Raw genomic sequence first — 15,045 nt, forward strand, 5'->3', positions numbered from 1 at the left:
GCCAATGGTACCAGTCAATAACATAGCATTCAGCACAGATGTAAGACACCCATGCTTGCAGCCAAACTTCAGCTCAAATTCACATATATTCCAAATTTGGGGCAAAAAATGAAAAAGAATTTTGTGCTCTTCATTTCATAAGTGAAATAGGAGGTCTATCAATAAAGAACCCTATTCTTCTCATCCAAATTTGAAAAATTAACAACACTAACCACTCTTTCTCTGTGCCCTCACCATTCTTATCACAACCATATACCAACCTCACTCAATCGCATTGACACATATCACCGGGAAAAAATGAATAAATAGCAACAATACAGTCTTCATTCTATTTTGTTTTTCATTAATAGCACAAACAGGATCTCATTTGGCATTCTTCACTTACAAAAATGGAGCAGGTAAAAGCTGAATCAGCAATGGACAACAATAAGTCAAAAGAATCAAAAAAGAAGAAAGCTTTCCTTTGTGGAAGAGCTACATAAATCAGTAGCAATGAATCGTTTTTGCATTACACAACAGTTAATGCATTATTTGCAGTCAAAATCTTGTGATCAAGCAGGCTTTCCCGACTTCACATCTTCAGCTTGAGGACGTCTGATGTTAAAAACCCCAGCAAGTCCTTGCCCCCTAGCAAGTTGTTCAAGTTCTTGAAGCTTTTTCTTAAGAAGCTCTACCTCTTTCGCTAACTCTTCGTCTTTTTGTCTCATCCCCTAGATAACCATTAACATAAGAATTACACTAAATACATGGTGGAAATCATTCTGAGAGGGGATGGTGGATTCAAATATGCATAACCATTGACATTCTAATGCGGTTGTTTCATTTAATACTTTCAACAAAAACAGAATAAAGACTAATTTTTCTTCTACAATTAAGTCAAGAAAAAATGTTTTTTTTTTTATTTGCTTATTTATTTTTTGAGAAAAACTCGAAGTTAAACAAAACTTGCAAATACGTTCTCTTCAATCTCTTACATAGAACCAACAACATTTGAAGAACAAAATACAACTCAACTTAACAAGGCTTTGTACCAATTACTTAGAGTCGGCTACATGGATTCCTTTCTTCCAGTTGAAGAATAAATACACATCTCAGAAATGAGTTTTGACTAGAACTCATTTTCTTACACAAATACAGAAAAAGTAAGTGCATCCATGCATGCATTGACAACTCAGAAGAGGGGATGATTTGATGAAAAGCAATTAGGTTGCATAATTTGCATTTGGACTCACGGTTTTGAAATAAAAAGCTATATTACATGGATTCAGGTATGACTGTCGGATGCAGAATGCAGATATGTAGTATTGGATTTTGTTAACCCTCATGCTAAGGGACACTAGGATACGGCTAAATTTCATTTCTTAAATACTTCAATCATTTATTTACGATTAGATAGTGTTTACAAACTAACATAAAGCTTTCTATGGGTAATTGAGCTTAGAAGCGGTTGGTCATTGGCCTCTAGGAAGATGGTGGGCACTTCAATGGCCTAGGATCACCGAAGGTGGAGGAGAAGACCAAGGCAAGCTTAGAGGTGGAGAGAGTGGTAGTGAGAGACCTTGAACACTTCTGGGTTTACGTTGTGATGTCTATGTGGTGTCATTCTTCTTCTTGTTATTCTGTTTGTGGCTGCATTTATGCTACCATTATATTGACTCCAGTAGTATTGAAGCCCAAACAACCCATAGACTGGTGGCAAGTTCTCTTCAACTAGACAGGAAGGTGATATCAGCCCCATTAGCTGTGTCTTATGATTCAGGTCATTGGAAAGGTTGCATCATAGCAGCTGCAAGTGCAGCCTAAAGGTATGATATCTCGGGAGGTGTATCATATATACAACAGGTGTGAATGTAAGGTCAACGTCCCCTCTCTAAGCCTAATCAAGGTGCAGCTATCACTGCATAGAGATAGCTACATGACCTCGACGATCCTGAGGTCTTAGCCTCCAATCCACAATCCTCCAATGATCCCAAGCGAGAGTGCCTAGGTCTTGCTCCCAACCTAAGCAGCCAAGTGAGTGAGTACATGGGTGAGGCGAGGGCTAATCCTAAGAAGCCAAGTGAACATAGATGAGCCAAGATCCAACTATGTAGCCATTGAGTTGGAGCGAGTGGGCAAAGAATACATTTTCTTACAAGGCATGAAGGACCATGGAGAGCTCTAGGTGAGCCATGTTGCTGCTTCATGCTTTGACCCATTTTCCTTTGAGCTCTTACTGCTAGCTTTGTGTATGGTGGTGTGCATACCCCCGCTTAGGCTAGGCGTACAACCCCAACTCATCGTGGGGCCTCGGAGGTCTGCCACGTGAATGAGTGATGGTGATGACGTGACGCCCATAGGGCTTGCCACGTGCCAAGCACGATACAAGTACCCACACTTTCTATGCATAGAATGTTTCATGCATATTCTCATAAAAACTCTACTACATAATCATATTTGTTTGGTGCATGTCCAACTTAGACATGTCAAACACATTTTCCATAATAAAGTGTCAGTGTCTACATATGGCTGCTTCACAAATTTAGAAGAGACTGTAAACATAGAATAAAAGGATTAATATTTAATCATTCAAGGAGTATTGAGCATCTCCTGCAGTAAGAGTGAAAAAAAAAAGTATGACCCAGTACACAAGGTGTAGCCAGTAGTTAGGGGAGCGTGAAATGAGTCATTTAAATCTAGAGATAATATCAAACATTAGGTAGGTTCTGGAAGTATTCGACCAGATAGATACTGAATTTTATTTTTATTGACTCTAATCATGATGTTCACACCACTCCTCTCAATCTAATTGTTCTACCTATTGTCCATCACAAACTTCAGCTCTTCTCGACAAAATGCCTCTCTACTTTTGAGAGAGAGCATAAGAGCATAAGAAATACAGAAGTACAATCTTAAAACAAAACAGCCTTGTCAGGCCCAAAAAGAAGAAGAAGAAGATATTGCATAGTTTTTTACAAGGATGAGAAATTATTGTATGCTTTATCTGTTATGTACTAATTATTGTATTTTTACATGAGATTATTATCACACTACACATTACATTGTGCTAATAAATAAGACCCTCCCCAAAAAATTAAAACTCTTCCGAAATTTGTAAGTGCCAGGAATAATGTAGGTTGGCAATTTCATGTCTTGTAATGTAGCTGTGATCTCAACTCCGGAAAAGACTTCAAGAAGTATAAAGGTACACAAGGTCTTTTAGGCTTAAGCACAAGCCCTTAGGAAGGCTAGTCTGTTGTTGATTCAAATGAGGAGAAGATAGCACATAATGAATGAAGAGGAGTTAAACTAGAAGGAAATCTAGTCAACCACTAAACGTCCTAGTTGTCTAGGATGTCTCAGGATTCAAAAATAAAATAAAAAATAAAATAAAAAATAGCATTTGGCAGAGTTTCATTACAGAGTTACACTTATTCTAGATTTTGGAACTTGATGGCTGGCTTGAGACCTATGTTACCTGGAACGTGGATCATTCTGGTACGGGGAATGGGAACGGAAATGTGGTACGCCACATGCTCTAAAATGTGGTACGATTGGGGTATACTTGTATATATTACATTTGAGAATTTAAGATACCTCTAGACATCAAATAAATTTTTTTTTTATTTTTTAATTATGATAAACGAGCACCCATTAGACTAAAAAGGAAGTTCTATACAACGGCTATTAGGCCAACGATGTTGTACGGGACGGAATGTTGGGCAACTAAGAAACAATATATAGAGAAGATGAGTGTTACTGAGATGAGAATACTAAGGTGGATGTGTGGTAAGACTAGAAAAGACAGAATTAAGAATGAATATATTCGAGAATGGGTAGGAGTAGTACAGATAGAAGGTAAGTTGAGAGAAAATAGATTGAGATGGTTTGGTCATATACAATGGAGACCAACATAGGCAGTAGTGAAGAGATGCGATACAGTGACAGTAAATGGTAGCATTAGGCAAAGGAGTAGATCTAAATTGACGTGGACTAGTGTAGTAAATGGAGATATGAATCTCTTTAATTTGATTAATGAAATGGCCTTGGATAGAATCGAGTGGAGAAAAAGAATTCATGCAGCCGACCTCATTTGATGGGACTTAAGGCTTTGTTTGATTTAGTTTGGTTATATTTTTGTTTTGTCAAAATTTAACTCACCTTAGATTTTAATTCATTATATTTAATTTTTTTTCCCCCCCTCCTAAGGTAACATTTAAGGAAATATATAGGGAAAAACTTTTGGGATCGCTTAGATCACTAAATTTATCATTTTCGAATGGAAGTGTACCATGTTTTGGAACGTGTGTATCAATATGTAATTCGTTAGGATATTAGCATTTTTTAGTAACATAGCTTGAGACCCAATATCACCCGCAAACATATGAGAACATATCTTCATTGGGAGATTCCGAGAAAGTGCTCAAAGTAGTTAAACATCACTTACTCACAACAACTAAAGCTTCAAGTTTGAGGGATTTAGAGGGAAAATCTTTGGAAGCTTGATGACTTCATCTAGAGGTATAAAGATTCTTATTAAGTATTTAGAGACACTTCAGATATTTGTTCTTGTTTATAGAATTTGAAGTTGTTGAATAAATAGAGATGGTGAAAAGGTTGTGGGTAACCCTTGCAACCCATTGTGAAATGAGGTTTATGGAAAAGTTGAGGGCAAACTTGGAAACCACTTGTGAGGTGTGAGAATATCCCTTAGGGAGTGAGTCCTTGGGGATGGTAGTTGGTGATCTGATCATCCGTGAAGCATGGATATAGATACGGATACGGATACGGATACAGATACAGATACAAGATATAGATACAATATGATATAGATACGTCGATACGAAAAAACTTTAAAAAGTAGGATAGAGGTACGGTCAAGGTACGTTTGTAAAAAACATAATATCAATTTTTAGTACTCTATTATACATGAGTTCAAAGAAAAGTGAAAAACGACTCTTAGGAATTATGTATTAATTTAAGAGCTATAATAATCTTTTTACTTTTTATTTTTTATTTCTAGCAAGTCACTTAAAAATTTTATTTCAATATCAAGTCTAAACTGGTTGTATTGCCCTCTTGTCACTTTCACACTTAAAAGTTACTGTATGCAAGTTTACTTATTTAATTATTGAAATACAATTTTAGTATTATTTTCTTCTTCTTAATAAGTAAGCAAAGTATTAAAAAACCTATTCATATATTTATCTTAACAATTATACTCTAATGTTATGAAAATTATTAGAATCTAAATTGGATAGTAGCTCAAATACATGACCAAGAGTATCCGAAAAGTATCTTATACTTCTCAAAATTAAAGAAAATTAACTTCAAGTATCAGATACATTTAGGAAGTATTGGATACTTATCTACGAGTATCCCTGGAGAGTATCGATATCCGATATGGGTACGATATGGATTTGACTCCCTTTGTGCAACATCCATTCTAAAGTGAGGTTTATGGAAAAGTTGAGGGCGAACCTTGAAACCACTTTGTGAGAAAATCCCTTAGGAAGTGAGTCTTTTGGATTGGTAGTTGGGGATTGTAGTGGGCAAAACCGACTAGTGGGTTCTAGGTGATCCTCTGTATGAAAAACCTGTAACTTGAGTGTAGTGGGTTTTAGGTGAACCCTTGGAGTGAAAACCTAGAACAAATCCTAGTGTTGGCCTTGAGGACAAGCATTAGGTAGATTGGTGAGTGGGGTGATCAAGGAAACCCTATAGATATTGGATTGAAGCCTTCAACCAACAAGGTTGGAGAAAAGCGGATGTAGGTCACAAGTTGATAAACCACTACATCTCGTGTGTTCATTTGTGTGAATGGATTGATCACTGTTTATGCAAATTGTTGGGATAATTTCATAGTCAAGCATACCTGGAGTACTTGTTAATGTTTATATTGTCATTACTATTATTCTCATTTGTATGATATTAAAATTAACAATGCACACTCAGATTCACTAATCGGGGAATTAAATTGTTGCATATCCAGTAGTAAGCCTTGTTGATAAATTGAGAATGCAATTGATAGACAAAACAATGCAAAACACCTAGCCAATCACACCAGAGACTAGTTGATCAGGTGATCAACCAATACATGTTAGTTGACTAGATGTTGAACTAAATCTATGATTTCTATGGTTAGAGGGGTTTGGGTTGGGCTAGTATGGGGAGGGTGTGGTTCGGATTTGGTATGTGTTGAGTTTGGGCTTGAGTAGTTCAGCAGGTTCATGTTAGTACTATTGATGCAGACTGAAAGAAGCTCAAGGAAGAGTAGATTCAAAGAAAAAAAAAAAAAAAAAAAAAAACCAATAGGAACCATTCATAACATGTTTGTAGCATTATTAGAGTCATACTTTATTAATTTATATTTTCTAAGATTTTTAAGTCAAGGACATGGGTTGTAGGGGTTGCCCATGGGTCGGTCTTATGGATCATGTTATTTAACTGGGTTTTATTTATGTTTTTTATTTGGTGTTAAATTGGTTGTGGAAGGCAAAAATATTGTAGTAGTTTCTTTTTTTGGTTCTAGATGGTTTAGGAATTCTATATAAAGCCATGTAATGCATATAATTCAATACAGTTAATATTTTAGAGAATTTTAAGAGCTTTTGAAGCTTCTTTATGAATTGTGTGATGCAATTAAACCGAAGGTGTGATGGATTGTGTGATACAATCAACACAAGGTGTGATGCCTAAAGAATTCTCTGAGTAATTCCTAGATCTATCTTTTTCTTTATTTCTTCAATTCCTGAAGCCTGTTCACAACATTCTAAAACAGTCCTAAACAGTGTCAAATCAGCCCCAAAAGCCCGCTGTTGTGGCTGTCCCTAATCGTCCTACATCAGTTTGCTTTGATACCAAACTGATGTAGGACAATGCTGGATTTTGAAAATAGAGAGGGTTTAAAGGGTGAAATTGAATAGGTAGGGGAAGGGATTAGAGTTGATTTGGGGGTGATTGGATGGGGTTTTGAGTTTGAAAAGTGCACTTTTAGAGGGCTATGAATAGTAATCAGAGAATAGTAAATTGAAATAGAAAAGAAAAAGAAAGAAGAAATAAATCTAGGAATCACTCCTAGAATTTCTTAAGCATCATTCTCTAAAAATATTAACGGTATAGAATTATAAGCATTACATAGCTTTACATAGAATTAGGAGATTTCCTAAACCAACTAAAACCAAAAGAGAAAACTATTACAATATCTGACTTTCAAAACCAATTTAAGACCAAATAAGAAACATAAATACAACCCCATTATATAACTTGATCCACAAGACGATCCATAAGTGACCCCTATAGCCTATGTAGGCAAATATGAAAATTACCAAATTACCCTTGACTTAAAAATCTTAGAAAATATAAACTACTAATAAAATAAGACTCTAATAATGGCATAAACATGTTATGAATGGTTCCTATCGATTTTTTCTTTGAAATTATGCTAATTTCGAAATATCACAACGTTTTTGAATTTACTCTTTCTTGAGTTTCTTATATTCTGCATGAACTTAAGCTAGTGGGTTGGGTCAAGGGTTATACAAGGTTTCGGTAAACGATTGCGGTCACGGGGTATAAAGGCCGTAGTGTAACGATTGCGGTAATCAGAATCGTAAATTTTTTAATTTTCGCACAATTTGAAAAAATACTTACCAAGATGCATATTTTTTTTTCTTTGAAAATCACATTTTTTAGGGTTTAAAATAGATTTTGATCAATTTTTGTTAATTTTTAAGTATGATCCAATATATTTCACAAATTTTTAAATCACTATAAAATAAACTTTTTACATTTTGTTTCAATAGTTAATGACTTTAAGAATGATTAGTTTTAAATGTCTATAAAATTATTTTTGACCAATACCTGAACTAACTAAATAAAAAATATTTACAATTATTAAAAAAAAAAATTGTAAACAAAAATTAATTTTGAGCTAATGATTTTTTTTAAAAGACATTTTTAGATAATACTTTACAACTAACTAAAAAAAATTATTTACAATTAAGTATTAAATGAAATGATTATAAAAATCAGTGAATTTTTTTTAAAGACATTTTTTAGACAACACATTATAGTAACAAAATAAAAATATTTACAATTAAATATTAAATTAAATTATTATAAAAATAAATACAACCACTGTTTATATATTTTTCATTTTACATGCTAATGTAATGAAATAAAAATTAAAAAATAAATTATAAAGAAAAAAAAATCTATACAAAGTTTTTTCTTTGGGCTTAGATCACTTGAGCATTTGTTCTTCTTTCGTAAGATTTTTTTTATTTATTTTTTCATAAGGTTTTTTCAAGGAAGCTATTTAGAATATAGTAATGGTGTGTAACGGGCTGTTACGACCATTACGGTACCACTACGGCCGTTACGTAACACCGAAATGGCTATTACACATGTGAATTTCTATTACACTGTAAAAGAGAGTTTAATGGGTAGCGTTTACCACTGCAACCATTATGTAACACAACTTTTTGAAACCTTGGTTAAATACAAGCCCTTGTATTAGATCTTTGCTTCTTCATGCCACAGTTTGAGACTCTTGAGTGCAACCCTTGGCAACCACAGTCAGTAATAATGGTAGCTAATTACACTGTGGCGACGGTAGCTGGCTAACGATGGCTGGTTATTATCAATGAAACCTAACGAAAACACAATGAGACACTGGCGAGGGTGGCAATTACACCAATCTACCAGACAAGAACACGTATGTGGCTTTTGATAACAAGGCTTGCAATTAATGGTGACAAGTTTCAAATAAGGGTACAATAAGCTAGGCTTTGTTGGGAAAAAGTTCATCACAATCAACGTTGGCAACTCTTGAGTGACTATTGTCGGTAAGCGTGATCATGACAAGCAATGGCTAGAATTCAATTGTAGCAAAGATGGTGAACTCCAATACTTTATGGGTCAAGAGCTTTGATTCTCAACCAACTAGGCCTAGCCTAGTTGGCCACCATGACCCTCCTAAGGGTCTAGTCCCAAGAGGAAGGTCATGGGTTTAACTCTCCTTAAGGGGGAGTTGAATTAGGAGGGGCAAGCACTTGGTGCTCTGCAAGGGTGGTGCTTTGATAAACGAACTGAACAAGTCGAATAGTTAGCTGTTCAAGCTTGGTTTGATAACTTTAACAAGTTTCAAAATTTGTTCAAGCTTGGTTTGTTAAACTTTCAAGTCGATCTCAAACAAGCTTTTTATCGAGCCAAGCTCGAGTAATTTGATATTTTTTTTATAATTGTAGGCTTATTGAATTGAGTCGAAAATGCAATTGACTATTCAAGTTTGGTTTGAAAACCTAAAGGAGCTCTAAAATGGGTTCAAACTTGGCTTGTTTATTTAACGAACTGAGCTCGAATGAGCTTTTAACAAGTCGAACACGAGTTGAGCTCGAGCTGTTTGGTTCGTTTGTCACCCCTAAGGGTGGGGAGACTAACTCCCATAGATGTTAATCTAATAACTAACAACTAACTTTCGCAGATCAAAAAAAAGAAGAGCTTTGATTCTCTCCAACAAGGTTAGCATAGAGCTGCAAACGAATTGAGCTCTAGTTGGTCATGGACATCTCAATACGTTTTTCGCTCTAAGTATTTATTGAGCTAGGCTCTGATACCAAGAGTGACATATCAGAGTGAAGGAAAGAACAAGCAACAGGAAACAAATGCCAGATAAAAAGCAAAGAAGGGGAAGAAAGAGATAGAAGAGAAGGTAAGGAAAAAGAAAGAAAGAAAAAGGAAAGAGTCTGTTGAAGATAGAAAACAGAGGTGTACCAAGAAATAACTTCTTTTTTTTTAATTATACCAACAGTCTCTGATAATCTCATCATACAACCAACCCTACATTCATAAGTTATCCTAATAAAAGTAATATTCCTAATATGAATAAATTTAAGAAAAACTAATCTTAAGAAAACTCTAATAAACAAAATCCTACATTCAACCCTAATAAACAAAATCCTAACTTCTTTTTTTTTTAATTATGCCAACAGTCTCTGATAATCTCATCATACAACCAACCCCACATTCATAAGTTATCCTAATAAAAGTAATAATCCTAATATGAATAAATTTAAGAAAAACTAATCTTAAGAAAACTCTAATAAACAAAATCCTAAGTAAATTCAAACTCCTAAAAAGTAAGCTTTCAATCACAATCTCCATTAATCGGGTTATGCTCATGATGCGTGTTGGCCATGTATCCAATTTATAGAATCTATTCTTAAAATATGAGCATGTCTATAAAATATATAAAGTGTAAGACATGTCTACAACTACACAAAGAGTGCCAATGAGATGAGTGTCCAATATAAAAATGACTATTCTATACTGTGCTACTTGGTTGATAGATACTGTGAGCACACTATTCAATGGTTTATCCAAGTTCTAATTGGACTCATTGATCTAGTTTTGTTACCAAATACATCTTTTGTGGTTGAAAAAATTTGCATTTGTAATAATCAAGCACGAGAAGTTCAAGATAAACAAGAAGTACAATCTATAACTATAATAGACAGAAACAAAGAAAGCATGAACCAAAACTTGTCTTGGTCTGATAGATAGATGAAAAGGCAATATGGAGACTGGTCATAAAACTTCTACTAGTTGATTAACCAAGCCTTAAAATGATCTTGTATATTTATAGATATTCTTTAAAACTTAGCAAAACATTTTGTTAAAAATACCTACTTGCAACAAATATAGTAATGATAATGATGATAAAATAAAAGAAGGCATCATCTTATACTTCGATAAGAACATAGCTTGCCCTACAAAGGACACAAAAACAGGAGTACAGTTTCATAAAAAGACAAGACTATTGTTTTTTTACCTCCAAATCTTTCTTACGCAATTCCTCCTTCTTAGCTTCTGATCTAGCACTTCTTTGCACCTCCAAGATAAGAGCAACTCCTGCAACCTATATATACATTCAGGCCTATAATTAGTGGTTGATAATCTATCATAAGGTTGGTTTTAGATGTCAAGCTGACAAAAATAAAAATGTGCGAAGCCATAGCAGACTAGATTCTCCTGTCAAATAAGCACCATTGCTGGATGAACAATAATTGCTCAGAATTACAGCAATCATCAACCAGTAAGTGATCAATAGTACGTCGTGGCACAATACAAATGATGGGATCCAATTAGTTAACCCCGATAGCAAAGGATATTTTGAAACCACTCCTGATGTCACTCCTTTTAGTGCTAATTACTTAAATCGATTTCTATTTTACAAGTTGGTGCTGAGTTTCAAGGACTTTCAAGTTGCTCCTTGCCTAAAGACCTCCTTCCGACGAAAATTTACTGGTAATAAATTGCTCTAGAATCTCCTAACAAGGGAAATACTTCATAGAGACCTAAGTGGAAGGACTGGAACCTTAGTAGTTACCACCACTCTTCACTTTTGGGAACAAAGTGCATGACTGCACAGTAATGCAATACATTACACAAATAATTGGTGACCAGCACGTCACTGCAACAATTGTCGGAAAATCTGCTGCCCAGCCTGCACACAGGATTTTTGAACTGTATAGTCTCTGCAGTACTCACTCCCAATGCCAAAAGAAAGGCAAATAGATTGCACATTAAGAAGAAGAACATCCCATCCCACAAACCATTATTGGTCTTCTCAGGCATATGAACAAACTCACAACCCAGTATTATAGAAAAATTCGGCCAAGGGATCAAGGATTCAGGATGCAATGGAAAAACTTTAGAAATACTCAGACCAATATTCAAGAATGACTTAAAAAGTGGACAAGCCAATAAATGTTCAAGTATACAATCAATATATGACAAAATAAGGAGTAATAAATAACTATGAGAATAATTAGGACTTAGTGCAGAATATTTGAAAAAAACACATGTGAACAATCAAATTATACAAATCACACTGGGGTTAGGAATTGACGAACAAATCACATATAGTTTGGGAATTTGCAACTTATCACGAGTTTTGTGACCATGTTTTCAAAATCATTGAGCTATAACTCATTCCGATGTGTGTGTGCTGCAGCTGGATGACAGATAGAGAGCACAGGGTTTTTCACTCTCAAATCACACAAGAATGTTTGTCCACATGCATGATTTTCCTATTATTAGTTATCTTTAATCTTCTTGAGAATATATTATTGAAAATGACTTAAGAAGCTTTGGAAAATATTCAAAAAGAAAAAAAGAAGTAACTTGTAAATAAAGATTACCGAGAAGACGAAGAATTCCCCAAGAAGGTCCACAGCAGCTTGAACAGCTTTCTCCTCATTTAGGGGGCGGATCTCAACATCAGTTGCGTGGCTATAGATGCGCCTTTGCATTCTTGTGGTGAGCCGATGGTTTGCCTGGTACCAACACCCAGTGTAAAGACAAACACATCCTTAAAATCCTTCAATTACACATTCAAAGACAGAACTACATTACCAGAGAAGCTGGAACCTAAACTAAAAGTTACTCCTATTTAGGATTTGTGCCTCAGAACAATTACAGAAACTAAATAACTCATTAATTAAAACCAACATTGATGTATAGCATAGTTACATGAAGACAATAGGAAGAAAAAGTGAACAGTAATTTAGGCAGTGAAAGAACACCAATAACTATTATGCCTTCATTAACCTTCTTGATCAAAGCCTCCAATTTAATTTATTGCATTTGACAAAAAGAACTTGAAAACTTAAGCATTCCAGTATACACTGAATTTTAAGCTCATACCATTTTGCAATGCTACATTCTTCTTTGTTTCTGCTTTAAATCACAATGGAATCATCAATTTGACAGATTGCCAGACACAATGAAAATCTAAGATCACCTCCATTCCATCTAAATAATACATTTTAGGGAAAATTACATCGGTAGTCCCTACATTTTGTTCTTTATATCATCTTGGTCCTTAAACTTTTAATTGGCTTGATTTTAACCATTAATTTTAGATTTTGTGTCAATTTGAACCAATTGATTATAGCTGTTAACATGTGTCATGTTTTTAGAAGCAAAATTGTAAACTTGCTCAACTTGGTAAGTTAATCTCAATCAACTTAATGATTTCCATCAAAAACCCTAACTGGCATTATCAATTGAACCAAATTGACATAAAATCTAAAATTAAAGGTTAAAATCAAGCCAATTGAAAGTGTAGCGACCAAAATGACACAATGAGCAAAATACATAGACAACCTAAGAAGCACAGACACAGATACGAATACAAACACAGACACGGACACGGATGCGGACACAGGACACGGCGATTTCAAAAAAATAGGGACACGGACATAGCAGGGGCACGAAAATAAAATATGATTTCATATATTTTGATTTACTATCTAGATTAATATTACATCCACAAACAATCAATATTAACAAAAACTAACTCTAATTCTTTTTTTCTTTTTTTTTTAATTTAAATTAGCACTTATAGTTTATAATTTTTTTTTATGAATGATCTATTGAGTATTTAAATCTAACAAAAAAATAATAAGCATTCAACATTCATCAAAAGTACTAAGTAAAATGAAGGAAAATACAACTTGGCATGTCCCTAGTTTGTCCCTCAAGTGTCTCCGACATGTCCCCTTAAAACAAATTAATTAAATAAGGGAACACGCCATGTAGTGTATCCCATACGTATCCACGGATACGGATTACCCTACATTTTAGTTCTTTTTCTTCCAGAATACATTATTATTCATTTTAATGATGTGTAAAGCACAATAGAACCATCAATTCAAAATATTGCCAAACACCCTATGAATGAAAATCCAAGGTCACTTCCGTTCCATCTTACACTCCGTCTGGATTGAGTGATTTGGAGAGAAAAGAAAAGAAATGTATTTGTTTTGGTGCTAATCACTTATTTGGAGAGGAATCACAATTTTTTCTTTTCTTTTCTTTTCTTTTCTATCCTAACTTAACAAATCATTTCTTTTCTTTTCTCTCCAAAGTATCCAAACATAGTGTTAATGCTTAAACATTTTTCATATTCTTCAATCTATAAGGCCCCTAAAACCCTACTTCTCAATTACATACTGGTACCATAACAACTGGTTGATAAATCAAATAACAAAATCACATCCACATATCAGAATCATAATAAACTTCAGTGATTTTTGAGAACATTACATTTCAAAAAACTCAAATCACTTGAGAGAGAGAGAGAGTACCTGGGCCATGTCGACAATGACTTTACGGAATTTGGGGTGCTTGCCAGCCTCTTTCTTGAGGCGACTGGCAATGGGTTTGCTGAGAGTCTTCAATACGAGTGTACCGAGCTTCAATAGAGGGAGGACCATCACTCTCAAACGTGGTTTCTGATCTGGGTTCTTTGATTCTTGAACTGTACATCTACAAGGTGTTCGATCTTTGGCTTCTGAGAACTGAACCCTATATATTAATATAGTAGCAGATGATGGTGATGATGATAATGATCGTCGTTAGACTGATTCAGAGGCTGCGTTTCTTGAAGAAGAAGAAGAAGAAGGAGTAGGAAAAATGCGTGCAATTGAGAGAATTAGCGAAGGTCGGAGGAAAGAGAAGAAAGCATCGGAATGAATAATTAAAAGTTGTTTTTGAAAAGATGGTAAAAAGTTATTTTTTTTTATTTTTTATTTTGGGTAAATTGTAATGATATTTTTTGGGGTTTATATTTAAGTCAAGTTTGACATATCTCAAATAATTTATTTTTTTATTTTTTTATTTATTTTTCATCATATCACCTCTCTACTTTTTTGTACATCTTTTCGTAAAAAGACAAAAAATACACTTATTTAGGTCATCCCAAACAATCCCTTATTACAATTTTTCCTTTCACCTTTTGAAAAATATATTTTCTGCTGAGATTTAAAGTTTCATTATAGATTCTCTTCAGCCCTTTTAATTTTTTAAATACTAATTTTACTTACATTTGGTAAATTACATTGACACCCCTCACATTTTTTAAATTACAATCTCCCTAAGGTTTAAAGTAGTATTACGAATTGCTCCCTTGGTCAGTATTAGTTGGGAAAAAAATTCATTGAAAAAAAAATTTAATTGGAAAAAAATTAATTAAAAACAAAAATTTGTTAGTAAAAT

General features: G+C 34.2%; 1 protein-coding gene across 1 annotated transcript; it reads right to left on the reverse strand.

Moving 5' to 3' along the window:
* Positions 1-302: 302 nt before the first annotated feature.
* LOC114286721 (OPA3-like protein) lies at positions 303-14,550 on the reverse strand. Its single transcript, XM_028229939.2, has 4 exons — positions 14,136-14,550; positions 12,186-12,320; positions 10,814-10,900; positions 303-710 (listed from the first exon to the last, which is right to left on the reverse strand). The coding sequence occupies exons 1-4, from the start codon at positions 14,262-14,264 to the stop codon at positions 552-554; spliced, it is 510 nt and encodes a 169-aa protein (XP_028085740.2). The 5' UTR covers positions 14,265-14,550; the 3' UTR covers positions 303-551.
* Positions 14,551-15,045: the final 495 nt, after the last annotated feature.

This window comes from Camellia sinensis, chromosome 9 (genome assembly GCF_055761805.1).
Source record: "Camellia sinensis isolate YWXY chromosome 9, ASM5576180v1, whole genome shotgun sequence".
In the NCBI taxonomy this organism is placed as follows: domain Eukaryota; kingdom Viridiplantae; phylum Streptophyta; class Magnoliopsida; order Ericales; family Theaceae; genus Camellia; species Camellia sinensis.

Excerpts from the sequence above, each read along its gene's own strand:
- LOC114286721 (XM_028229939.2), bottom strand. The coding sequence starts at position 14,264 with ATGGTCCTCCCTCTATTGAAGCTCGGTACACTCGTATTGAAGACTCTC. Across the intron at positions 12,321-14,135 it reads TCATTGTCGACATGGCCCAG|GCAAACCATCGGCTCACCAC; the intron begins GTACTCTCTCTC and ends TGTTGGTACCAG. Across the intron at positions 10,901-12,185 it reads GGGAATTCTTCGTCTTCTCG|GTTGCAGGAGTTGCTCTTAT; the intron begins GTAATCTTTATT and ends ATGTATATATAG.